Consider the following 27,486-nt stretch of genomic DNA (forward strand, 5'->3'; position numbering starts at 1 on the left):
TTTATTTACTACAAAATGCTTCCAGATTGAATAGGTGGTGTTTTACAGAGCAGTTAATGGAAAATATATGGTGTCCAATTTATTACCAATAAAGCATTCATTCTTTATACCAAAATGCACAATATGTTCAGAAACCCATTACACAAACGAGCTAAAAAGGCTTAAGAAACAGCTTGGCAAACTATCTGAAAGATATTGTAGTACTGTATGTTTAATAGCTGCATACTGTATAGTAAAAACATTTCTACTGTTTAGGTACAGTGTACACTCACCACTCCATTAGACCACTCCATCTTGTAGGGATATAATTTTAATAATAAAATAAAATCCCAGGTATGACTACATCAATCTCAACCCAGCAAAAGATGTCCAGTGTTAAACAAGATGGAGGCAAATTTACCATACCAACAGATGGGCTACCCTCTGTATTTTGGTCAATGGTTGTAGACACAAACAACCTACCCCAGGGCTGCTAGCTAAGTTCTACACCGTGATCATAGAGTCAGTCATCATCACTTCCATAACAGTCTGGTGCAGGTCTGCCACTAAATATAACCTTCACAAACTACACCATCAGCTCTGCAGAAAAGACAATCGATGCAAACCTGCCTAACCAGCAAAACTAGGAAGTGGGCACTTAAAATCACCTCACACCTTAGACAGAACCTATTCCAACTCTTTCTTAAGGGGAGTGTGCTTAGGAGGGTCAAAACTATCAGACCACGGAAAACCTTCTGACCAGAAACGGTCAGAGGTGCATAAAACCACATTTACTGACGTCTGTCTGTCTCACTACCACGCCCCCATGATTTCCAATGACCAGCAGAGTTTTCATTTTGAAACTAGATGCCCGGTTTCACGCGATGTTCACGTGAAATCTCACGATACAGAATCACGAGAGGCCACGCCTGTAAATAGAGGACACAGGACAGACTAAAGATGGCGTCGTTGAGGTGCTTTTTTCGCTCTGGGAGGGTAAATACCATCATTCAAGGTCCTTTTTAATAAATGAAACTATTGGTAATTCATGTATGAATCGTTCTCTCTTTTGCCTCAATCACAGAATGCTATTTCAGTCGTCCTCCGAAGGGAGTTTCATAAGACTTCGCCGGCTACCTTGCAGGTTGGCATTGATTGGATGCTCTACCCTTCATTAGCCATTAGCTAAAGCAGCTGTAGTTAGCTATGCTAGCTAACCTAGAGATGTCAATATGTAGGGTACGAGCTAAGTTATATTGCTAGCTACAGACAGAAATGGTGTGCTGAGGGGACTGGACGCTATAAACGTTACGATTAAATGCATTAAAATTCTTTGTATTGCTAGAGTTACTGTATGAATGTACTTGTATAGCTAGTTTTCTACCTAGCCACTTGTGTTCACCGGCAAGCCAGTTTGCATATGCTCAAGCTATCCAAACAGTAGTAGATAGTGTAGAGGCTAGTAGTTGGTATGTTGCCAGTAGTTGGTATGCTAACTGAAGCCAGTTGTCAAATGAGAAGTTTGACAGTAAGCTATGCTAACGTTTCTGTCTACAGATTGGATCTGTAGGTAGATCAGTTTGCTATAGCCATTATAAAGTAGCTGACAAAATACTTCCATTTCATAGATTAGAGTCAACTAGTTTAGTTTATAGCATACCAGCTGCAATCTCTCAAACTAGCCTTTATATCAATATTACTTATGTCACAGCACTTGCAAGATCCAAGCATATCAGACAATTTCACCTCACCAGTCATACTCAAGCTCTGCTATTCTTGGCCATTACTTGTGAATGCCTGTGTTATTTCCCATTGTGTTACAGATAATATAAAAAAGCTGACAGTTTTATCCAAAGCGTCTTACAATTCTGACTGAACTTTAGTAATTGAGGGTTACGGGTCTTGGTCTGGGGCCCAGCAGTGGCAACCTGGTGGTGGTGGTGGTGCAACTTGAACTGGCATTCTAATTAATAGTCAAGTACCTTAACCACTGAGCTACTACTGTCCCCAGATAGAACACTAATGCTGATCAAAGCAATAAATACTCTTGCCGGAGACAGTTAATTCTATGCGGAGATATTCGGACAGCATGCTGATTTGCACTCATTGTAGGTGACCGTCAGAGATGCTCTGAACCAGGCCATGGATGAGGAGCTGGAGAGGGATGAGCGCGTCTTCCTCCTGGGTGAAGAAGTTGCACAGTATGATGGTGCCTACAAGGTCAGTAAGGGTCATCTTGTTCAGAGCAAGCTTTAGCTCTTTCTCCATTCTCTCTGTACTGCTGTACTGCTACCTCTCATTGCATTGAAATTTGTCAGCACAGGTGAGTAGAGGGCTTTGGAAGAAGTATGGAGATAAGCGCATTATTGACACACCCATTTCAGAGGTGAGCAAGATTTGTCTAAGCATAATTTTTGCCATTTTTTTTCTTTCCTTAACACCACCAGGCAAAATGACTTAACTTTTGTAGTAGCCTATTCTAAAAATAAAAAAATTGTGCATGTGTGGGTGTGCTCCCCGTGGTTGTTGGTTTTAAGTTAGTAAAAACCACTCTAAGGTTGCGTTCTATATAGATTGACAGTGATGTGTGTATGTATCCAAATAACTTTAATCAAACTAACTTTAAACAAGAAAAGTTTGTTTCAAGAGTATTGTGATGGTTTGAGGTCTTCCAGAGGAAGACCTGTAGTCTGGAGTTAAATTAAACATCACCCCATCCAAAGTGAGCTCTGTGTGCCAGCTCATAATGTCTTCTGCGTCACTTAAATAGAACTGAATAGATATTATTAGCTATTGATAATGAAACATATAATTACCATAATTTTAAAATATTCTTTCCATTTTTCTTTATACACAGATGGGCTTTGCAGGAATTGCTGTAGGTGCTGCCATGGTGAGTCTTTTTCTTCCTGCAAGATGCAGTCTTTATTCCCCCCCCCCCCCTCCCTTAAAGGCAAGATTAAAGTTTAAGGTATTACATAATATGAATTCTGTATTCCAAGTTTTTTTGCTTGGATTCACAGTAAAATGGTAGTGGAAAGTAACACACATCCTCTTGCCTCCATTTTCAGGCTGGTCTGAGGCCAATCTGCGAGTTCATGACCTTCAACTTCTCTATGCAAGCCATCGATCAGGTCATCAACTCGGCGGCAAAGACATACTACATGTCAGCCGGTCTGCAGCCTGTCCCCATTGTCTTTCGGGGGCCCAATGGTGCCTCCGCTGGGGTGGCAGCCCAGCACTCGCAGTGCTTTGCTGCCTGGTACAGCCATTGTCCTGGGCTTAAGGTCTTAAGCCCCTGGAGTGCAGAGGATGCCAAGGGCCTTCTGAAGTCTGCCATCCGGGATGACAACCCTGGTAAGGCTTGTTCTTTCTTTTGCACTTGGCTTGCCCAAGTGTGACTTAGCAGTGACCTTTCTCTGTCCAGGAAATAAGACCATGTAGAAAAAAATGTTTTGGTCATAAAGTTCTTTACCTTAATTAGGTTTGGATTCATTTAATTATTGCATTTAATTTTGTTGAAAGATCATCACAACTTTGAAACAATAAATTATATTCATTAACTTGACTAAATCATATGCAGTCTAGATAAGCTGTAAACCAGTACAAGGACACAATCTAACACAAATGTTAATACTAAAATAAATATTACTTCAGTGTTAAAGTTTCCAGTGAAGGTTGACAGCCTTGTAAGTTGTGTTGATACTTTGGTTGTTTGGGTTTATATTTCACAATATAATATGGCCAATAATGCTAGACATTACATTGACACTAAAAGGTTGGAGCTGTGTTGGGAGTCACATTTTCCTATTTATAGGGTTGTTCATGTATTTGAGATTTATTTGTTTGAGAGAATAGCAAAACACCAGCCCTCTTCTCCTTGAGGAGCCTTTAAGTTCATCAAAGATGATTTCAAAGGAAAACTCTTAAGTTGTCTCAAATACTATAGATAAAAAACAGTATCTATAATGAGGGAGAGAGAGGTAATTAGAAACAGCTGTCTATTTGGTAAAACAATTTCTATATAGTTTATCTTCATCCATTGTGATATTGTCCTGTGATGCACATTTAAAGATCATTTTCAGAAGTTACTGGTGAGATAAATGGTTGCTTTCTCAGTTTATACTATCCTTTGGAAAACACTTGCATACACTTGCTACATACACATTGCACACCTTGACACACTATTTTTGACTGTTTTGTTTTTCTCTCTTCTCACATCTGATCTTTTTACCTTGACTGATAACATCCATGTTTGCAAGTGAGGTGTCTGTTATTGGTGTGAACAGACCTCTACCCCGAATGTACCTGAAGGTGCACATTAATGAAAACATCACTTGTGTTACCCAAACATGCACGTGCGTGCACATACACCACCAAAAGATGTCATATTTGTAAATGAGTCCATCAGTGAGATGTGTAATTAATTTCATGGGGGGTAAGAATTTTTTTTGATGTTCACAGTACTCAAATCTGTGTCAGATTTGGGCCACGTCCAATCTGTAATGTAAGCCTGTGGCCTTCTGGTCAGACTGAATCGTTTGTTATGTTGTCATATTAGGGCGTGGCAAACTGTGCTTCACTGCACTAATCCAAATTGTTCACTTTTTTTTAATTGATTTCAATTTTCGGGTTTAAGTGACGCGTGGAGCTCTAGCTGATGTCATGGAGATAGGGATATTGCACCTCCTTCTCGGTTTTCTGCAACAGGAATGTGTTCGGGGAGGTTAGGCTAAATTGGACTTTATTTTTCCCCCTAAAAGAAGACAAACACTGCCATCTAATAGCACAATGTATCAAACTCCTTTTCTTGCATATGTTAAGTGTGTAAAAATTCATAAGAATCTGTTTGGTGAGGAACACCTAAAGCATGTTTATTTGTGCTTTAAAATGAAATACTGTTAAGACTTTTTCTCTCTGATGTCAAACAGTGGTGGTTTTGGAAAACGAGCTGATGTATGGTGTGGCTTTTGAGTTGTCCGATGAAGCTCAGTCAAAAGACTTCGTAATACCCATCGGGAAAGCAAAGATTGAGAGACCAGGTGGGTATGAGCCACCAACGGATGCCCCATACCTGTATACGTCAGCTATGTTTTCACTAACTGCTGAATTTATAATGTGTTTTGGGTGTTTCCATACAGGAAATCATGTCACTCTTGTGGCACATTCCCGAATGGTGGGTTTTTGTCTTGATGCTGCTGCTGTCCTGGCCAAAGAGGGTGTTGAATGTGAGGTGAGCTGCTTTTTTTTTTTTTTTAAGTTTAAATCGAATACTGCTGTGCTGTCTTATTAAATATATGCACATAAAATTCTATTATATACATTTAATATATTTGAGTTGTATTTTAGTGATACCTTTTTGCAATTGAATTGCAGGTCATCAACCTGCGAACAATCAGACCTCTTGACACAGATACTATTGAAGCTAGTATTATGAAAACCAACCACCTGATATCTGTGGAGGGAGGCTGGCCCCAGTTTGGTGTTGGAGCTGAGATCTGTGCCAGAATCATGGAGGGTAAATGTTTGGCCTTTGTTTTGCTTGGATCCTTTTTTATGTGGCTTGTGCTTCACATCAGACATTCCAAGGGCTTCAGCCATTGAATTATATATGTAATATGTAATGTAAACTCTCCTGTCCTTTCTAACTGCAGGTCCAGCATTTAACTACCTAGATGCTCCTGCTATCAGAGTTACTGGAGTGGATATTCCAATGCCGTATGCCAAGATTTTGGAAGACAACAGCGTGCCACAAATCAAAGATATAATTTTTTCTGTAAAAAAGACATTGAACATGTAATATTGCAGGCAGCAACCTTTTTCACTTCTCAGTCAGGAAATGTCTACAAACATTTAATGTTTCTCATATACCAAATAATACCTATAGGGGAAACATTAAGCATAGTTCAGTACTACAAAGAAATGCACATTGGTCTTTCTGTTACATGAGGGGTCTGGACTGATTCAACAATGATGACACCATACTTTGTATTTGGATCATTTCTTATGTCTCTGAAGATAATTGGTTTGTTATGAAAGGGATATTTATTGGGGATGGGTGAATAATAGCCTTTGTCTTTTGTGCACTTCAAAATTCCTGTCTAAATAATGGAAGCAGAAATTATTCAATAGACAACATCTCAATCAAAATTGTATTTATATAGTGGTTTGCTAGAATTTGACAATTTGAATGTCTACTGGTGGAAAAAATGCCCTGTAAATTCAATGGGAAAATAGGGTGGCACTGACATTCAAAATAAGATATTTTATTGTTTTTAATAAATAAACTAATCATTTGCTGCTTAAGCACCACCTGGGCTATCAACTGCTAGAGAACAAGGCAGCATATAGATAAAGTAACTCTGTATAAGTTCTTAAAGCCACAATAACCCTGCAACTCATATATATCTATCTCCCAAACAAGCCAGACGAAGCAAGGAATGCAAGAGATGCTGTTCGAGATCTGTCATTGGTTTCTGGGCCCTGGTTATTTCAGTAGTGATGGAGAAGTGGCTGCAACAGATCTCAGAAATGATATCAGTCTCAGCCCAGAAGAGCACCTTCCTAGAACAGGGAAAATACTGGGCCATGCCCTCAAACTCCCAGGCCTCTGATAAAGTAGTGAAACACGTTTCACTTGGGACTGCCACCTCTAATACAACTGCTGTTTTCTGCAACTTGTCTACTGTCATGATGTTTGGTTGATTCCCCAGTACTTGTTAATCTGTTTGGAACTGCAGTTATTTCCTGGAATTCCTCATTTACTATAAAGTAAATATAACGGTGAATTGTTTCATAGATCATTTGTGTTAATGTGTAACAGCCGATCATTAAAAAACACCAAGTACTTGTGTCAGGCTGTATGATTCAAACACTTTGGTGTGGTTTTTTACTAAACTAAAAGAATATAGACACTTGGGCTCAGTTATGAACATGAGTGTAGCTATTAACATCCAAAGGTATATCTCAATATAAGCATACTATCAATTAAAAAAAAAAGATTTTAAAAACATAGTTATGTGAGTGTGTTTATGTTATTACAACACAGATGATCATTAGTTTGTTAGCATGATAAGTTTATGACAAAGATGAACAGACTTGTGAAAAGCCTGTTTTAGGGCCTACATTACCAAAATGATACAATTTAGCGCTAGTAGAGCTGGGTCAGAATTATTACTGGTTTAGTTATTCTTTTCAAAGACTTGTGATTAAAAAACCTTGACATCACAAGCTCTTCCTGTACCATTCTCAGCAGTCAAAACCAAATCTTGATTTAGACTGGGGACACTCAGGCTCTAATTCTTACACACTACTTAGATGCCTGTCACCTCATAAGTAAACACCACAATTAGACGAAAAAAATATACCCTAAACCATCAAGAAGTCAGAAATAAACTCTCCTAATCCAACTAGAAGTCAGAAAGAAACTATGAATAAGAGTATGAAAAATTCATTCATCAACATTCAAGGAGTGAGGGAAACAAATTTAAAATAATCCCGTGGTAATCCCAAAACGTCCACACATAAGGGAAGGGAGGAAAAAAAGTATGTTGTGATGCGTCCAGGGATTTATCAATATGAGATGAATAATGTTTTATAGAACACTCTGGAAATTCTACCCTGTTAGCCTACATCCTGTATGCAGGCTCAGATCCTGTTAGACATGCATTGTATTTCAGAATCTGAAGTGAGCACCTAAAGAGCAACTAGATATAAGATGGCAATAAAAAAGCAATAATGTAAATAATAATGTAAATAAACTTTCAAAGGGAAAGAAGGGGGACATTCTATAGACAAACAAACTTATTTCCATGTCAAAGTTTTGTTTAATACAGGCTTGGTTACATATGAAGAACACATTTATTATTCAAAAATTCAGAGTAGAACAGATTCCACCACACGAATGGAGAAATTGTATTTCAGTATTTTTTTTAATATCTGCTGTAGGTTTTTTTGCTACCGCCCAGACAACTACTGAACCTATTTGTGCTATATCTTTAAAATTCCACTTTTTATTCTGTTGTTTCTCTGGTTTTTCTCTGTGTCTAGTTTCAAGTCATATGCGTTCTCCTGCGTCTTTGAGCAAATCTTTTACATTCTTCAGTATCTTTAGCAAACCGTAGAGGTAGCCTACGTCACGTACAAACCTAAAAACCAGATAGGCCTAATATGCTGAGAACAACTACAGGATGATGGCTCAACAGTAAGGAACCTTTTACTTAAACAGCTCCTTACTATAGTTAGCTCGAAGCTTAATTTTGAATAGACTAATAACAGAGGCCTGGAGCATCATTTCATCATAACATCATGTGAACATCCTGTGCTGACTTTATAAAAGGTTTGCACGTTTTTGATCTTTTTATGATTAAAAAAAAAGCACCTTCAAAGGTGACCCGCGACAATATTTTATGAATTTGCCCAAGCGTATGCTGAAAAATCATATAAAACATGTTTTAACAAAATAGTGAAATTATGGTATATGAAACTGCCAACATGGCTTTGATCCCAAATGATTAACTTATTTTGGTTATACAGGCCATCAGAACCGCAGATTGGCTCCATCGTGCACGGAAATCAAGCAGCCCGGCTAAGAACAATGGTCGTCGATATTACGACGCATTACGACTGAAGAGGCGGAGTTTAAACTCGTAAATAGCCTTTCACTCGACCGTGACTGAAAGTGTGGGACCTGGAGGTATCCTCCACCTAACGAGACCAGAATCAGGTTAGCGTTTGGTTGTTTTGGTTTATGCACAAATTGTTTATTAATTGTCCATCACGTGATAATACACCGACTCATCGAACGCGCACAGAATTATAGTCATAAACTGGTGGACGTACTCGAAACCTCTGCGGAGCGACGTTAGACTAGCGCAGCAACATATGACTATGTGTCACGTATTTTTTGTTCAAGTTACCGAAATCCACTCGTAGGGTTCTGTTGCAACGCCCCATGTTTGGGAAGTTTGCAGATATGTCAAGGGAGGAAAATCCAGTATGGGGATGGGTGGATCCCACCATCGTTCTGAACTCTCCGTTTCGTTAGCTATTTATATTTGTGTTTGTCGCCCGTTGTTTGCTTTGCTGAATCAATTATTTGTTAGAAAGGAGCATTTAATGGCTACACACCCACACCCACCCACTGTGTGTATATGTGTGTGTGTGTGTGTGTGTGTGTGTGTGTGTGTGTGTGTGTGTATATATATATATGACAAATGAACAAATGAAGTGATAACATGCATGTTATAGTGTAAATGTTGCAACATGGGATTCAGAGTTCACACTGTTCGAGTGAACCTGCGTCACTCAGATGCGTTGTAGAATTGACGATGGCTGTATAGTGCCACTACACAAACAACCCCAGTGTGAGAGTGCATATGCAGAGGATATGGGAAATATATCAGCTCTCCAAACACCATACCTTTATTGATTGAGGGCAGTGGTATCTTAGTGGTTAAGGTACTTGACTTGTAATCAGGAAGGTTGGTGGTTCAAGTTGCCACTGTTGAGCCCGTGCGTAAGGCCCTTAACCCTCAATTGCTCAAGTTGTACTCAATCATAATTGTAAGTTGCTTTGAATAAACGCTTCAGATAAATGTATCTGGGCTATCTTTTAGTCTTGTGTTCCAGATGACTACATTGCATGAACAGATAGAAAAGGAATGTGTCTTTCAAACTCAATTCAGTAGTTTTCATCTAAATCAAAAGTAATCCAGGCACAATAATATTTACAACCTCCTGCTACCTGTGAAGTGCGTGCAGCAGCCACTTTACAAAATTCAACTGCAGTTATTGCAGGTCCAGACAGCCTGCAAAAATGTCTGCATTTAGACTAAGTAAAGATGGCTTGTTCATACTCCCCACTGTTTGAACAGGAAGTTGTCTGTACTGCAGAACATTTGAAATGTGTTAACATTTGCCTTTCTATTATCAGAGGCTAATGAACAACTCACAGTATGGCAAAATGCTAAGTCAGCCACATGCTATGCAATTACACACAGTCCACGACAGTGAGGATTTTATGATTGGTGACTTTATTTTCCTACAATATAATCACTGTAATCTTTGGGGCTTCTTGGCATCACTTACTGAATCTCTAGGAAGTTAATAATTTCAGAGTTCTGGATTGAATTTTGCAACACTGCCACTGCTGTATATTTGTGTTACAGATGTTTATAGCACTAACAGGAAAGTCTACACAGAATCCATTCACCCCATCCACTGCTTTGGGAAGGAGCCAAGAAGTGCTTCAAATGGAGAATGGAGATTGGCGATACGTTGTTAGTTTTGTCTTTCACTTCCATACCAAAACTCATAGTTATTATTACTTTGAGGCCAGTGGCCTTAGCACTATAATTATGTTACAAGCCAGTTTTGCATCTGATTGTAGCTTAAAATTTGCTGCTCAACATATTCTTTTCTCACAGAATATCAAAAACAGCACAATATAGCTATTTTTCTCTTTGTTGATGATGGAAATAAACAAGATCCCTATATCAGTGATGTCATTAGACTTATTTAGAAGTTAAGAAAAAACTCCTTGCAACCTAAAGCAGGAATCTCAACCCAAAGCAGGTTTGTGAACAGTGTCATTGTTTGAAAAAACATACTGCTTGTTGTCTAGGAATGAGATGCTCAGAACTGTGCTAAAACAAATATTCCGTTTATGCATATTGTCAATGATAATTTATTAATTTTTTTGTAGATGACAGATCCAGTCACCCTAAATGTTGGTGGCCATATATACACTACCTCTTTGTCTACACTACAACGGTACCCAGACTCCATGTTGGGAGCCATGTTCCGTGGTGATTTCCCCACAGCACAGGACACCCAGGGAAACTATTTCATAGACCGTGACGGACCACTGTTTCGTTATATTTTGAATTTTTTGAGGACTTCAGAACTGACTCTGCCATATGACTTCAAAGAGATGGAGCTCTTGCGTAAAGAGGCAGACTTCTATCAGATAGAGCCACTGATCCAGTGCTTAAGTGAAACAAAACCACTCTATCCATTGGACACCTTTGAACAGGTGGTGGAACTTTCAAGCACTCGAAAGCTATCAAAATACTCAAATCCTGTGGCAGTGATTATAACCCAACTCACCATTACAACCAAGGTGCACACACTACTTGAAGGCATCTCAAACAACTTCACTCGGTGGAATAAACACATGATGGACACCAGAGATTTTCAGGTGTCTTTTACCTTTGGACCTTGTGACTATCATCAAGAAGTGTCCCTTAGGGTTCACCTTGTGGACTACATTTCCAAGCAAGGTTTCACCATTCGGAACACACGCGTGCATCACATGAGTGAGAGAGCCAATGAGAACACAGTGGAACACCACTGGACATTCTGCAGGCTTGCACGAAAGGTTGAAGACTGATTAATATTGCCAAGGTGCCCTGAGTTTTGCTTATGAATAACTGATCAAGGCAACATATCTTGGACACCATTATCTGTCCTGTGTTGCATACTTTATAACTTAGTTTTCGCCGTAAACACGCAGAATTGAAGGCCTGTTAGGGAGTACTACCTAAGAGTAGTAGGTTTTAAGTTAGTTTTAAATTTTAAGTAAGTAGTAAGTAATGTGCCATGATGACAAGAAGGAAAACCTCACAGTGGTCCCTTAGCTGAGATAACACATTTTTCTTTCCAAAACAGCAGAAATAACATTTGAGTTACTAAATAATCTGATGCTGTGAAGAGCCAGCAGGAGAACCAGATAACTAGTATTGAATTATTAATATTCTAACTTCATATAACTAAGTTAAAAATGCAACAAGAGCACCTACAACATTACTAAGCAATGTATCTTTTTTAACAGTGGTCGTTTATTTTTATATAAATAAAATTTGAATTTAATAATTAGTGGGCCCTTTAATATTTATTGATTTATTTATTTACATTTTTGTAATTTAGTTCATTTAATGTTTGATATCTGTGTAATAATAGTGTGTAGGAATGTCTTTATTTTGAGAGCAAAGCTCATATGAAAAATAGGATTTGGTCTGAATAAAAGCTAAATATCAACACTATTTTTCACATTCTTTCAATCTTTCAATTTTTTCGTCATTGTTTGATTTTTTCTGTTCCTGTTCCAGTCCTTGTTTTGGTTTACACTGTTTCATTAGTTTCACCTGCTTGTTATCCCTCATTACTCTTTGTATATATACCCTGTGTTTTCTGTCCTAGTTTACTGGACATTGTTAATCCATGCCTCTTTGGGATTTCGCTACCTGTGGTGATTGTATTCCTAGTCTCTTTTGTGTTTGCTTGTCATAGGTGTTTAGTTCATACTGCTGCTTATGCAAGTCTTATTATTTGGAGTAACCTATTTCCATTTTTTTCTTCGAGTGTTTTGTTTCCCATTTTGTATTCCTGGACTCTGTGTTGGCTCTATGACCCTGGACTGTGATCATGATTCTGAATTTGGATTTGCCCCTAATAAACCTTGCTCTTCTTAGTGAATGCGTCTGCCTCCTAATCGCTCACCATTACACAAATTTCATAGAATACATCATAAACATGCAGTTAAGACCTTAAAATGTCTGTATTTAAAAAGTGGATCAGCACCTTAAGTAACCTTTTTGGTTAACATTAATGAATTCCTGCTGCATTATGCAAAATTATTCCTGATGCAAAATACCACCTTTTTAGGACAGCGCCATAAGGTTTTGGTTTTTGACATTTAATATCTTTGAACCTATATATGCTCTATATAAAAGTATATTTATCTTGTTAATATATTTGTCCATACATTGCTGTTCACTTTGATTTGTAGTGCTTAATGTGTTTTTTGTCTTGATATGTTAATGTTAGTAATATGAGATATGTGGGTTGTTTTTGCTCATAGATCTGTCACAGAGATAAAGTTGTGTCCCTTGCAATACAAAGCAAATACTAGACTAATACTTTAAAAAACCTCAGTTGTGGTGTTGGGATGTCCATTGAAGTCTTTGTTGAATTTCAACATAAACACAGTGCTTTCTACTTAATTAGATAATGATAAGGTGATCACCTGAACCAAATCATATATAATAAGCAATGTGAAAGACTGGTGGATACCAAGCATGCCAAGATGCATGAAAGCTGTGAAAATCAGGCTTATTCCACCAAATATTGATTTGTGAATTCCTAAATTAGAACTGTGTTGTTTATAAATGAAATAGTTTTCTATGCATTATACCTGAAAAATACTGCAGTATTTTCCTCAAATACATGTGTAGAAATACCAACATATACATATAATTTATATATATATCCTTTGATGTGTCCCTTGAAGTATCCATTTGTGATGTGAACAGAATTTGGTCACTCAGCTGGTAGAGCAGGTAGAACAACACCAAGGTCATGGGTTTGATTTCCAGGGAGCATGTATTTAATTCTCATAAATATAAATAAGTAAAATGTGTGCCATATTCTGAACTATGGAAAACTTCAATGCCCTAGAGAAATCATTAACTGCACATTATCAAAGGCCACAGTCTGTGATTCAAAAGTAATTGACATATTTAGCACAAAGACCAACATTATGTTTGCTTATTCTTACTCTTGGACAGGTCTGAATATTAGGAACTGTGATATGTCTCTAGATATATGCTCTAACAGCACCCTTTGAGTTAGTAATTTATTATTTTTTAGTTTATGAGTCAGATACATCGTATTTGCAAGTTGTTCTTCAGTTTAATAGCAAATTAAAAGGCCTGGTTCACACTTTGTTGGCGTTAATACTCTCCAAATACTTTATTTCAATCTAGTCCTTGAGCCATCTAATAGAGTTGGGAATTGTATGAAAATACTCACCAACAACTCTGTTACACACACATAGCTTGCATCTACACTTACAGGACAATTTATAGGCACACCTATCTATAAATGCAGTTTATAAAGAGTTGTATGCCTACAGATAACCTCGACACCTGCTGTAACCCAGCCACTGATTTATACATGTGTTGTTACCTGGGAATCAACAAGCAGACTAGCTAAATATCTTGGATATTGCAGGGTGTTTAGTGTGCTGATACTACAATTGATCACAGAATTGTCTAAAAAAGTCTAAAATACCAAAGTGTTTTGCACAAACACAAAGAAAGTTTGCATAATAAAGTACAAGGCTGATTCTGTATTGTGATGCTTCTGGAAATCAGACTGAAATCAGTTGTGCTTGTTATTCCTATTCACAAAAGGTGAAGCTGGTGTGCAACAACTTTCTCCAAAACCTTGGACAGAAATGCTGCGTTGGAAATAGAGAAAATGGAGAGGGGGATCAAGATGTGCTTTATTTACAAAAGAATATTCTAATCTGTTGAAACAGTCGATATTAAACATTAAACCATTTCTGTATTCAAGTAACTGACTCAAGCTTAGCTGAAAAAGGACATCCGTAGCCATTTGTTGGAATATTTATTTATTAGTGCAGTTATCTTTTCAGCATTAATTATTGGGATGCACCATGTGGTTTTGTTTTTCTCTCCGATGTTTTAGTTTTGTTTCCCCTTAACTAATTTGTGTATCTTCGCCTTTCCTTGTTTACCTGTGTCTCATTTCCCCCTAAGTATCCTGTGTATTTATACTCATCGATTTCCTGCCTTAACTGTAAATCTTGTGTTCAGTGTCTCGTTTTTTTCCTCTGCAATGATTAGTTATCACTCTGTATTCCAGCTTTATATTTCGTTAATATAAACTTATTTCTATAATATAAAGTGATGACTATATTTTAGAGATAATCAGAGATAAACTTATTTTTCTAATTGTAACAGTTCCAACAAGAACAAGGCGAGAGACAGAATGCAAATGCAGGAGACGGTTTATTGAGCTAGGGTAACAAAAACACGGAAGGCTATTAAACAGAGGCAAGGGGAAAACATTAAGGCAAAATAACACACGAAATAAGCAAACGGGAAAGTAAGGGCGACGACAGTACTAGCGAGCCTAATCTAAACACGACGGAACAACCCTAACATATCAAACACAGAACCACAACCATTCAAATAACGATCGGTCCAAAACACAGGGAACACGACATGGATTAAATACATGAATTTAACAAGGCAGAAACGAGGGAAAGGTGTGAGCAATCAAACGAGGGGCGGAGAAAACGAAATTACGGCATGGAACTCAATATACACACGACAGGGAAAACACGGAACATGGAAGCTGGGAGGAACACTAATAAAGTGTGTGGTGGATATACATTTCATATCAAATAGAATCAGATATTTTAAAGACCACAATACTGTGATAAACGTTATTTCGATACAAACTCTCTACTAATATGGGCCTTCCAGAATGATTGGCAACCCTATAAATTCCTAAGAACAAAATCTAATAAAAATATAGTAATAATCATCATCTAATTAAAATATAGTAGTAATCATCATCTAATTAGATTATACCTTAGCTATTACAATATGCTATTATTAAGAACAGAACTCTTACCTGGTCATCATTACACTACATTTCACAGTAAAGTGACATAAATATATGACCTATATGGAATGTGCATGTGTTGTGCCTTATAGAGTGGGAAGACTACTGTTAAAGGCAGAACATTCTCTAATGTTGGTGGACATATCTCTTGTTACCAAGTCAAAATTATTATTACTATAATCAGATTCAGTGAAGCCAAAATTAAAATTTGTTTGTGGTGACTAATGAGGAAATTATATCACCTTGCCATTTAGAAAGCTTCCGATAAGAAGGCCTCTACATTAATTAAACCATAACCATAAGTTTACTGAACACAATTAGAGCTCTGACAAAAGCCTTGATCATTGGTCAGATGGGACCATATGACAGCTGAGTAAAAGGTTGTGGCCACGAACACCAATAGCTGGGAATGGCAAAAAGAGCAGGAGCAGTTTGAAAGAAAAAACAATCCTTGCTGTGATATTGTGCAATTATGAAACTGTAAGCATTTCACTACTTTTCTAATGACTGAAGAACCAAACTCAATGAAAGGGTAATTCATGCTCAAAACAAAGGCCATGCAATAGTTCTATACCCAGGGCCTTATAATAAGTAAGAAAGTAATTCAAGAGAGTAGAAAATACAGGCATGAGAACCCAGAAACCAGTCAGAGGAGTGACAGGACCCAGAAGGAAGCAGGACACAACAAGAGTAAACCAAATGATAAGCACAAAGACAAGAAGAACAGGCAGAACAAAACCCATCAGATGGCACATGGACTAGTGACAAAAATTGAACAAACAGAACTGGCCTGGATGGACACAAAGAACACAGTAGTTCACAGTCCAGGGAACACTGAAAACCACCCAGAGAGCAAGAGCGAAGAGGGAAACAGACAGGGCACCAGGTATGGGTTGACCAGACATGACAGTCCAGGCTTGTGAGGAGCAGTCTAACAAACGTATAGGTTGAGACAGGTTCAATGCTTATGGAGGTGATAGCAGGTCGGGTGTACAAGGAGACGAAGGTTGCCATGTCTGGCATGAAGATGAATGTAGGTCAGATAGATGAGGATTCTCTGGATGGCTATTCTGATGTGGAGATGAGGACATGCCAGTCAGATGCAGAAAAGAAGGCCAATTGGGCTGACATGAGGATTCTGGCTGGATTGGAATGCATGGAGACCCCAGCAGGGTTGCAGACCTAAACTTCAACACAGACACAGGAACACGTTGAGACATAGACATGGGAACAGACTGAAACATAGATACACACAGACACACACTCAGACAAACACACAAACAAACACTTGGTAAATTCCTGGCAAAAGAGCTTCAGTTCCTAGGTGTTGAGTTTTGAGATGAACTTTAGAGATGACTTTAGAGATGACTTTAGAGATGAACTTCGTTCAGGCACTACTACCTCTTCTTTTCCATAACACTCTCATAACTACATAATCCGATGCAAATACAAAGGGAACTAATGTGTCGTAAAGTATTCAGGTGTCTGGGAGAATTAAATATATCTCTATCCAAGGGAAGGCATCCTTCCCCTCCTAGGAATACTGAGCTTCTTGTCACAGTGACTCATAAGTAGTTCATTTTAAAGTAGTCCAGACATATCTTTAGACTCCTAGCATCTGAATATTGACTCTGTCCATACTTATAGCCTTCCTTTTGCTAACAAGTTAAATTAGACCTATTATCCATGTGTTTGTAGTTTACTGTAGGGTTGGTGTGGAGTTGTTATATTAGTATGCATTGATGAATGAATAATTAATCATAAAAACATTATCTAAAGCAAAAAATACAGTCTACAGTATGAAATACATAGGTCTATGGTATGATGATTAGGGTTAGGGTTTTTGTGACCTTGACTAGCAATTAAAAATTAAAATAAAAAGCTTGAGAGTAACACCATAATAAGCTAAAATCATTATAAGCTTATATTAATTTCTATATTTGGCTTTTGAATGTTTGTAGGCCTACTATTATTAATACTCTTGCCTATATAAACATAAAATCAATAGTTAGCTAAACCTCCTAATGTAAAAGAAGAATGTCTTCATTATGGCCAGAGTCCATGTATTTAAAATGTTTCATACAGTTGCCTTAACTCCAAACACTAATAAGTTACTGTTACAGATAATGACAGAATGATCTTTTCTTTGTCTTACTGAATGGAATGTTGCCTGCCAGTTCACACACAATCTGTTGTTAACATGCCTAAATTACAGTTGTACAGTGGAAGTCCTGATGATGCAAGGTGATGCAACAGATGGGCTTTTATTTATTTATTTTTAAAATGATTTGTCCTTTAATTTAATCAGGTGAGTCATTAAGAATATATTCTGATTTAAAATTGTGTCACTGGATATACTACTTAAAAACACAAAAGAGGGATAAAATAATATAAAAAATAAATAGACTATGCACTATGAGATATTAGTCTATTAAAAATATTATAGCAATCATAAATAAAAGGTGCAACATGAAATGACAAAAGACAGCCGAAATGAGCATGACCACAACATTCAAATAATGCACCAGTGATAGGACCCAGTAATAGATCCAGTAAGTACCAATTGCACCAAGGTCATGGGTTTGATTAACATAGTATACATGCAATGTCATACTGATAAATATGTAAGCAATAACATAAGTAGAAAAGCTTGGTTCATTTTTAAAATGTAATTTACATATTTTTTTAAATAGAAATTGAGAATTTTAGTTTGAATGTTTTTTGTCATGTGTTCCAATCTTAAGTATAAGCAACTGTGTGACATCAGCAGGGAGGGAGCAAATTTCACTCTTTTGCACACAAAAACGAGAAGTAATGTGCAGCACTGGATGAATGTATGGAGAAAAAACGTAGAAAAACAGGTGCAAGCAGTCAATAATCAGGTGATAGGCAGCAAGGCAGGAGCGATGTGTGTGGGAGTGACAGTATGCGGGTCCATCAGGTGGGGTGCCATGTACACCATGACAAACAGCCTTACATACCCATCATTGAGTGACTACTAAAATGTCATTTTTAAAGTTTTCAGACCATGCTATAAGGTGATGTATTTTAGATAACTTCCGTATATGAATATCTGTTTGTAGGTACAGCAGAAGAAAACAAGACAACGATGACCAAGAGAACAACAATTGGGAACTTAGTGCCACTTTCTGACATTCAATGTATGTCCATTTGAGCCCACAGGTAAACTCAAATATGCCCTTCAAATGTTTCAGGGTATGTGACATGCTGACAGGTTTTTCTGATTCAGTTGTATTTGAAAACCCAACCCTAACCCTAGACTGAGGAAAACAGGCCTTACCTGAGCATAATGGGTACCAAGCAAGCCTTAACCTGTTAAAGAATCCAATGCTTCTTTTTCCTGAAATTCTTTGTTCTTACATTGGTTCACCTCATCTACTGGATAGGTCCTCTAAATGCTAGCCACTTAGATGTTTGCAATGGTGGTTATTATTAGGGGTTATTAAAGTGGTCAACCTAGATATAGGGAAGTAGAGAAAGGAGTATTTGTGAGGTTGCAGGGTCATATTGATCAATGTTGTCATGTTCGCCACTGCTTATGCATAGTGGTTCACCTGGCAACGCCTCTGTTTAGTTATTTCCTGGTTTTGTTTCCTTGTGTTTCCTTGCTTTGGTTTCTTTTGGTTCCACCCCCTAGTTAGTTCTATTACCTATCAGTTATTGTAATCACTTGTATTGTGTTAGTCCTCGTTAGTCTCTGTATTTAAACCCCATGTTCTTTATCAGTCTTTGTGAAGTCTTGTCAACTTGTGTTACGATTCTGAGCTGTTTGTTGGCTCTCTGCCAGTTTTTGGATTGCTCTCTTTGCCTGTTCCCTGTCTGTTTTGTTTATATCATTGACTGATGTCTGGATTTCAAACCCTGACTAGTATTTGGATTAGGACTGTGGAATTTACTTGTTCTCTTATAAAGCTGCATTACTGTGAGCGACTCCATCTCTGCACGTGCTCAGAACATTACAAAGGGGAAGTACTAGGAACTGTATACAAGTGGCCTTGATGTAGTAGTCAAGTCAAGTCAGATTTATTAATATGGCGCTTTTTACAACAGATGTTGTCACAAAGCAGCTTTACAAATGTTCGAGTCCAAGCCCCAAGTGAGCAAGCTAAGGGCGACAGTGGCAAGGAAAAACTCCCTAGAGCATGAGAAAGAAACCTTGAGAGGAACCAAGACTCAAAGGGGGGGCCCATCCTCCTCTGGCTGACAACAGTCATCACAATATTAACAATATAAATAAGGAACAGAATAAATAGTAAAAGTGAAAAATAAATTAAAATAAAATTAAAAATAAGCAATTTAATGTCTAGTCCAGGTTTCTAGAAGTCCTAGTCTGGTTCTGATGGTGTGTGCATGCCCGAAACCCATCCCGCAGAAGAACGTCCATCATGGGCAACAGAGAAATAGTTGGCTGGGGTGGAGGTGTGGTGGACTACAGATGGGGACATCAGGGGTGGTGGGAGTAGCCATGGCAGCTGAGACAGGTTGAGGCTCAATAACATCATGACATCAGGGGTAGGTATACCTCGGCAGAAAGAGAGAATAGATTATTAGGCATGTCTAGGTACAAATGTGTGTAAATTAGAGAACTTTAATGTGCAAAGATGGAGCTATGGCAGCTAAAAGGATAGAGCCATAAGGAACCACAAGCATGAGGGCACCCTGGAACATCAGCATTCTGCCACTCTCAGGCAAGAAACTTGAGTGACAAAAGAGAGGTGACATGACAGCATCATAACATCCCAGTTTACCAAAACTCTCAAAGCTCATGGACACCCAGAGCTACAGCTTTACCTAAGATGGGAAATAGTTATTAAAATGCCTGACTGTACAGATATGTTTTCAGCCTAGCCTTAAATATTCAGACTGTCTGACTCTCAAACATTTACAGGAAGGTTAGTCCATAGTGTGGGAGCTTTATAGAAAAGCTCTGCCCCCTGCAGTAGATTTTCTAATTGATTGCCTATTCTAGTCTATTTTCTAGTAGTTTTACATCCTCAGTATCCCAGTAAAGACACTGAAAATAATCAAAATATTTAATCAAAAAGGAAGAAAAAGACAGGTTTTTTTGTTTCTGTTTTGGCTCGGTTTGTGTTGTGGTTGCTTTTTGTTTTTTCATCCTGAACAAAGTCTCTATAAAGCAATGATATTGCTGCACACTGATATCAAGGAATCGCCGGCTACCGTGTTGTCTGGCCCTTGGATGTTTTTTCTGTTACTCTCCAGTGGCTGTCTTGCAAACTACAGGTGACAGCGTCAGTTTTCCTGCCTTGGTGCCAGTCCCATCACCTGTCTCTTCACTTGTCCCATCTACTGTTTCAACCTAAGCTCCAGGCCCTCAGTGGTGGTGTGGTTCTTATGGCCACAAGGTTCGGTATGTTTGCAGTCTATTTCCAAGCTAACAATTGCCATGTGGTTTTGATTTAACTGTTGTTTCCGCCCTTGGCTGTGTGAAACCCCACCCTTTATTGTATTCAACTGCGTCTCATTTCACCTCAGTTTACCTGTTATTTTGTTGTGTTTGTCAGCTCATGGTTGTGTTTTTTGTAGTGTATATTATGTTAATATTTAAGTGCAGTTGTGTTTGTTTTCTGTGGTTTTGCTTTCTGTTTTATTCCAATTTGGGTTAGATTTTGTTCTGGTTGCTTTTTGTCTTTTTTTTACTTTAAATTAAATCAAACTGTGATTTAATGCAACAAGTTTGGTGAAGCAGCCAGGCCAGGCAACTGGCTATGCCATGTCAACAAGCTTTGACATGTCCTTCATTATGTCTATATCAGTAAGGATATTATTAAGACCATGCACAAAATTTGGCTTTAGAATGCATGCATTGGGCAAATGGTAACAGCAGATCTGACCTCAACAGAGTCCCTACTGATGCAGTTCATAGACTGGTGCATATTTTGCTTTCTGGCTGGCAGGTCTTCAATCACATTTTTTTCCTTAACTCCCCCAATTCCTTAAAGCCATTTTCAACATTCTTTTTTTTGCTCTAAGACCTTTGACTTAAAAAAAATTAATGCAATTTTTTGCATGAGGGATGGCTGAGTTCTTCTTGCTTTGCTGATACAGAGTGACTCAGCTGACTCAGAACGCTCCCCTTCCCACTGATCACGTGGTACGGCCTGCCGTGTGCAGTGGGAGTTCTTCCTTGGTTTATTGTGACTTGTCCTATTTGTAACCACACCCACTTGTTAGCACACACCTGCACCTAGTTCAGTGTAGTTTGTGTATGTATTTAAACCTCTGTTGGTGTATGGCTCCTTGTTGGTTATTGTTCATGTTACTTGTTTGTGCTATTCATGCTGGATGTTATATGCGAGTGCCATTGTGTTTATCGAACGTTGTAGCTGCACCTCCAAACCCACCACTGAATGCTACAGCTGTGCCTTCAGAGCTGTTGGACCCACCACAGAGCATAACTTGACTACCCTGGGAGAGGCTCGGACTTTACCTTTCCCCTTCATGTACTGAGAGACCTCCCTTGTTGGTGGCTCCTAGCCCGCCTTGTGATGAGTGGGCACCAGACGCTGCTGTGCTGTTTGTGTATATGTACACACAGCAGCCTGGGGTTTGCTGTCCTGGAGATGGATGCATCATGAGCCACGCCCATTGGGGGGGGGGTTGTACTGTCATGGAATGCTCGCCTTTGATCACATGGTACAGTCCAGTGTGCAGTGGAAGTTCCTCGTTGACTGTGTTCATTTTAGCTTGTCCTATTTGTAACCATGCCCGATGGTTGGCACACACCTGCCCCTAGTTCAGTGTCATTTGTGTATGTATTTAAACCTCTGTTGGTGTGTGCCTCCTTGTTGGTCACTGTTCATGTTACGTGTTTATGCTATTCGTGTTCGTGTTAGAAGTGGTCATGCTGGATGTTATATGCGAGTGCCATTGTGTTTATTGTATGTCGATAAATGTCTGACCCCGTCGAGGGAGTCTGTACGTCCTGCTCCTTGCCCTGCTTTTGACTTTTGGCGATGCATTGAGAATTTGATAGTTAGGAGAAAGCAATTTGGAAGCAAGAACAAAAAGGGTCCATTGATGTGGATTATTAGTGCATGTGTACACTCACTGGGGAGTAAGGTATATTTGAGGGTGTTTTCCCATTACTGAGGCTGAGCAAAGCAAATATGTGTGGGAACAGAGCTAATCGGAATGTAAACAAAAAAAAAAAAGTCCACCATTCTCTCCTATCATGTTTCTTTTTGCTATCTCTCCAAAAGAAAGAAACCAAACTATTACTAGGTTTCAGTTAGTATTAGCTCTTGGCCTTTGTTTCTTCAAACATTTTCTTCAAGAAAGCCTACTTATATATGGCCTTTTGTACCCCACCTTGGGATCTAGTCCGGTACCTTTCCTAATACGTTCTAGAAAAAACTTGATATTTTTTTAAGCCCTGGCAACAACTAAGTTATAAAACGGGATTCTTGGCAAAACTCTAAGGGGATCCTTTCCATACTCTGCTTCTCGACTGCATGCACTACTCTGTTTTTTTGACTGCTTCAACATTCCAGTGCACAAGGTACACTGGATCATACAATCCAACACATCTAACTAAGCTTATAGCCTAACACATGGTCCGATGTCTGTTCTTACATTAGCTCCTTTAGATTTCTTTCTAATAAAGAGAGTTCAACATAATCACATTTTAGAATGATAAGTGGTTAGATACTTAATTTATTCACTATTCATACATACACTGTTAACGGCCCGAATGGCGCAGGGTGTGGAGCAGGACACACAGACTCCCTTGACAGAGACAGACGTTTATTAACATACATACCCAACAGTGGCACTCACATATAATGTAAATGGTGAACACAAACAGGGGCATTGACAATGTGAACACGGACACGAACGAAGGCAATGTGAACAGAGGCAATGACCGACAGTGATGCACACACCGACAGGGTTTTAAATACATAAACACAGAACAACATTAACTAGGTGCAGGTGTGTGCAAACACATAGGCATGATTACAATCAAGACAAAAACAAGACAATCCCATTGCACGCAGCGGGCCGTACCACATGAGCAGTGAGAGGAGAGCGTTCCGCGACATACACACAATAGTTCACAGAGAGGGCTGTCATATTATAACAATGAAACTTTTTCATGCACCAATACGACTGAGGAAAAAGTAAATTTTTCCAATAGTTTTGTCTTTTTTTACATTGTCATTATTGTGCAAAAATCAAACCACAAAGCAGGCAACGAGAGTCAGCATCCTGGGTGGTAGAGAGAAAGAGAAGATAATCTTTATTGTCACCATAAAGGTATACAACAGAGGAGTTCCGTTGAGAACAACTTAAAACCTTAAGTCTGGAGTCTTCATTTATCCTTGTTCTTACCTTCTAAAAAGTACCATTCCTCCAATCCTAGCCTGTCCTTTTACCTGTTTATCTTTATTGGCCCCTCCTCCCCAGCCCCAGCCGAGAGTGTTTGGGGAAAAATACCATTGTTTACTAATATCTGCTTAACAACCACTTTTCTCATGCCATTGTATACAATACAACTGGTCAAAGGTTTTTTAAAAATTAGGCCCCATGCCCTTCATGGTCCTTGGCCTGGTAGCTTTAATGTCTGAGCCTCAAACTTTTACCTATTAGGCCTCAGGCTTTAATGTATGTTCAGAAAACTAGCACCCACCTCCAACCAACAGATGAACATGGATGAAGATGTTGACCATTTACTGGAAATCCATTCTATAGTTTGATAGACTAGGAAAAGATACAATATCATTACATCTTTTCATTGTCTGCGTAGACTTAATGCCTATGTAATATCTAACCTCTCAAGTTTATTTATTAGTTTTACTACCTTGACAAAATAAAAAGGAGTACTTCTAGTAAGTGTTCCATTGACATTAATCACTGGCATGGCTCTTTCTGTGTTCCATTTCCCATGTAAAAAGCACAAGTTCTCTTTGAACACACCATTTTTAAACTCTGAAAGATTGAAAGACATTGAAAGACTTTTTAATTAGTTGTGAGGTACTCTAAAAGGATTTCCCCAAAATAACAAATAAGCTGTAAATTGGTGAGGTTGGCTGAATACAGGCTGAATACAAAATAGCAGTATGTTTATTATTTTTAAGTGATCATTTATTCCTGGATAGGGTGCCTTCAAATCAGCAGCAACCAGGCAGTAATGTTCCTCCTAATTTTACAGGTACCATTATTACAGTCTCAAGTGGACACAGGTATTACCAGTACTTTGTCTTGAATTTTACTGTGGCATCCACCTTGTGTAGTAGAACAGATATGGGCAGGGATAATAATCATACAGCATAGTCATCTACATCAGAGAGGGTCAGCGGTTTCAAATTATATTGCCAAAAGTATTCACTCACCCATCCAAATAATTGAATTCAGGTGTTCTAATCACTTCCACAGCCACAGCATGCAGACTGCTTCTACAAACATTTGTGAAAGAATCGGTCATTCTCAGGAGCTCAGTGAATTCCAGTGTGGTACTGTGAGAGGATGCCACCTATGCAACAAGTCCAGTTGTGAAATTTCCTCGCTACTAAATATCAGTCAGTCAACTGTCACTGGTATTATAACAAAGTGGAAGCAATTGGAAATGACAGCAACTAAGCCACAAAATGGTAGGCCACGTAAAATGACAGAGTGGGGTCAGCGGTGCCGAGGCACATAGTACACAGAGGTCGGCAACTTTCTGCAGTCAATCGCTAGACCTCCAAACTTCAGATTAGCTCAAGAACAGTGCGTAGAGAGCTTCATGGAATGGGTTTCCATGGCTGAGGAGCTGCATCCAAGCCTTACGTCACCAAGCACAATGCAAAGCATCAGATGCAGTGGTGTGAAGCATGCCACCACTGGACTCAAGAGCAGTGGAGACGTGTTCTCTGAAGTGACAAATCACGTTTCTCCATCTGGCAATCCAATGAATGAATCTGGGTTTGGCAGTTGCCAGGAGATCTGTACTTGTCTCACTGCATTGTGCCAATTGTCCCAACGTTTGGTGGAGGGGAGATTATGGTGTGGAGTTTTTCAGGAGTTGCGCTTGGCCCCTTAGTTCCAGTGACAGGAACTGTTGATGTTTCAGCATACCAAGAGATTTTGGACAATTTCATGCTCCCAACTTTGTGGGAACAGTTTGTGGATGGCCCCCTCCTGTTCAAACATGCCTGCGCCCGAAAGCACAATGCAAGGTCCATAAACACATGGATGAGCGAGTTTGGTGTGGGAGAACTTGACTGGCCTGCACAGAGTGCTGATCTCAACCCGACAGAACACCTCTGGGATGAATTAGAGCGGAGACTACAAGCCAGGCCTTCTCGTCCAACATCAGTGTCTGACCTCACAAATTTGCTTCTGGAAGAATGGTCAAAAATTCCCATAAACACACTCCTAAACCTTGTGGAAAGCCTTCCCAGAAGAACTGAAGCTGTTATAGCTGCAAAGGGTGGGCCAACATATTAAACCCTACGGATTAAGATTGGGATGTCACTCAAGTTCATATGCATGCGAAGGCAGAAATGCGAATACTTTAGGCAATATAGTGTATTCTGCAATTAATAAAATCCACCGATGCCTGTTGATCTTCAGGAAACTGAAAAACTTCGGAATGTCACAAATAGTTCTCACCAACCCCTGCAGGTTTTTGTTTTGTGTGTGTGTGTGTGTGTGTGTGTGTGTGTGTGTGTGTGTGTGTGTTTTCACCATCACTTTTAACAAAGTGTAAGGGCCCCAGTGCCACGGAGTAGGACGCACAGATTCCCTCAACAGTGATGGACGTTTATTAACAGACGCATACAACATTGGCACTCACATACAACGTAAACGATGGCCACAAACACGGGCATTGACAATGTGAAAGTGGACATGAACAAAAGCAATGACCGACAGTGATGCACGCACCAGCAGGGGATTTGGATTATTCTTCAAATGTATTAGTTAATTATAATCATCACTTGCCATCACAAAACCGCCTTTACGTTCTGTTACTTAGTATCATATACAATACTTTTTGAACGCCTGTTCCCTTAAACAGCATTTTAGAACTTTTAAATGCTCCTAACCGCAATCCTTACTAGAGTGGGCTAGGGAACGTGGTGAATGCCTAAGCAGCGTTACAGACTATTCCAGCAACATTCAGAGACAGGTCTTGGATTTGTGTTTCTTGAAGGAATTCGAATAGTCAAACTAAATTTATCTAAATACCAGTTGCACGCTTTAAAATTTTGGGCTTAGCGACAGCTATAAAATAAGCCTGTAAAGCACTGCTAGCTGCAGTGTGTAGTCTGTGTGAAAACACATCAAGGTTATTTTAATGTTTATCCACCGTCACCTTTAATTTGAACTCATCCTCATGCTTGATCTCATGGCAATGACATGCCCAAAGTGCTCAGTCACAGCCTCATATTCATGTAGTTCCAACTGTTGTAGCTGCAACAATTGGCTGGGTTTAAGTCCCATTGTGGTAGACCCATAGTATTGGACCCTGTTCACACCTACTATTAACATTTCTAGTTAATAGTGATCTAGTCTGAATTCAGTGGCCATTTGAAAGGCATAGCTATTTCCACCTGGCACTACTTATACCTGGTGACTACTTATGATTGGACTTTGAATATCAGTTCTGGATAAAAGGAACCACATGCATAATTACGATATCAGTCCACCACATATATATGTGTGTGTGCGCACACTGCATATCTTGTGAGCACATTTTCGAAGTAGTCTTGCAATGATTGCAGATTTTTTTACTAGAACAATGACACAGTCAGTGCTACTTTGCTGTTGTCTGGTATGAATTTGAATGCTTTTACATTTACAATTCAAATAGTATGTAGTCATGTGTGTTCCAGATCACACCTCTAGGTAATTTGAGTGATTTGATCACAATGTGTTTCTGAGACACCTTGGACTTTGTTCACACCTGTATTTGTGATTCTAACGGCATGTGTGAACAGGGATTGAACCTCTTTCACTAAATCCAGTTCATCATACAGGAAGCTGAATAGGGTGGGAGAATATGTCATCATTATCCAGATTACGTCACTATAGGCCAACACCATT

General features: G+C 38.9%; 2 protein-coding genes across 5 annotated transcripts; both read left to right on the forward strand.

Annotated features, from left to right (window-relative positions):
- Positions 1–878: 878 nt before the first annotated feature.
- On the forward strand, positions 879–6,838 carry pdhb (pyruvate dehydrogenase E1 subunit beta). Its single transcript, XM_035520632.2, has 10 exons — positions 879–975; positions 1,064–1,123; positions 2,092–2,199; positions 2,303–2,365; positions 2,837–2,872; positions 3,051–3,336; positions 4,911–5,021; positions 5,121–5,212; positions 5,356–5,497; positions 5,634–6,838. Exons 1-10 carry the CDS (start codon positions 940–942, stop codon positions 5,777–5,779), a joined length of 1,080 nt encoding a protein of 359 aa, XP_035376525.1. The 5' UTR covers positions 879–939; the 3' UTR covers positions 5,780–6,838.
- Positions 6,839–8,598: 1,760 nt separating this feature from the next.
- kctd6a (potassium channel tetramerization domain containing 6a) lies at positions 8,599–12,451 on the forward strand. Of its 4 annotated transcripts, none has more exons than XM_027015231.3 (4): positions 8,599–8,704; positions 10,149–10,259; positions 10,407–10,554; positions 10,685–12,451. In XM_027015231.3, exon 4 carries the CDS (start codon positions 10,685–10,687, stop codon positions 11,369–11,371), a length of 687 nt encoding a protein of 228 aa, XP_026871032.1. In that variant the 5' UTR covers positions 8,599–8,704; positions 10,149–10,259; positions 10,407–10,554; the 3' UTR covers positions 11,372–12,451. The 4 variants fall into 4 exon arrangements, with proteins under 4 accessions (XP_026871032.1, XP_081561962.1, XP_026871031.2 ...); XM_081705836.1 differs by having other exon boundaries at positions 10,467–10,554; XM_027015230.3 differs by lacking the exon at positions 10,407–10,554.
- Positions 12,452–27,486: the final 15,035 nt, after the last annotated feature.

This window comes from Electrophorus electricus, chromosome 22 (genome assembly GCF_041902795.1).
Source record: "Electrophorus electricus isolate QZ-2024a chromosome 22, ASM4190279v1, whole genome shotgun sequence".
NCBI lineage: Eukaryota > Metazoa > Chordata > Actinopteri > Gymnotiformes > Gymnotidae > Electrophorus > Electrophorus electricus.

Excerpts from the sequence above, each read along its gene's own strand:
- kctd6a (XM_027015230.3), top strand. The coding sequence starts at position 10,149 with ATGTTTATAGCACTAACAGGAAAGTCTACACAGAATCCATTCACCCCA. Across the intron at positions 10,260-10,684 it reads ATGGAGATTGGCGATACGTT|ATGACAGATCCAGTCACCCT; the intron begins GTTAGTTTTGTC and ends ATTTTTTTGTAG.
- pdhb (XM_035520632.2), top strand. The coding sequence starts at position 940 with ATGGCGTCGTTGAGGTGCTTTTTTCGCTCTGGGAGG. Across the intron at positions 976-1,063 it reads GCTTTTTTCGCTCTGGGAGG|AATGCTATTTCAGTCGTCCT; the intron begins GTAAATACCATC and ends CCTCAATCACAG. Across the intron at positions 2,200-2,302 it reads AGTATGATGGTGCCTACAAG|GTGAGTAGAGGGCTTTGGAA; the intron begins GTCAGTAAGGGT and ends TTGTCAGCACAG.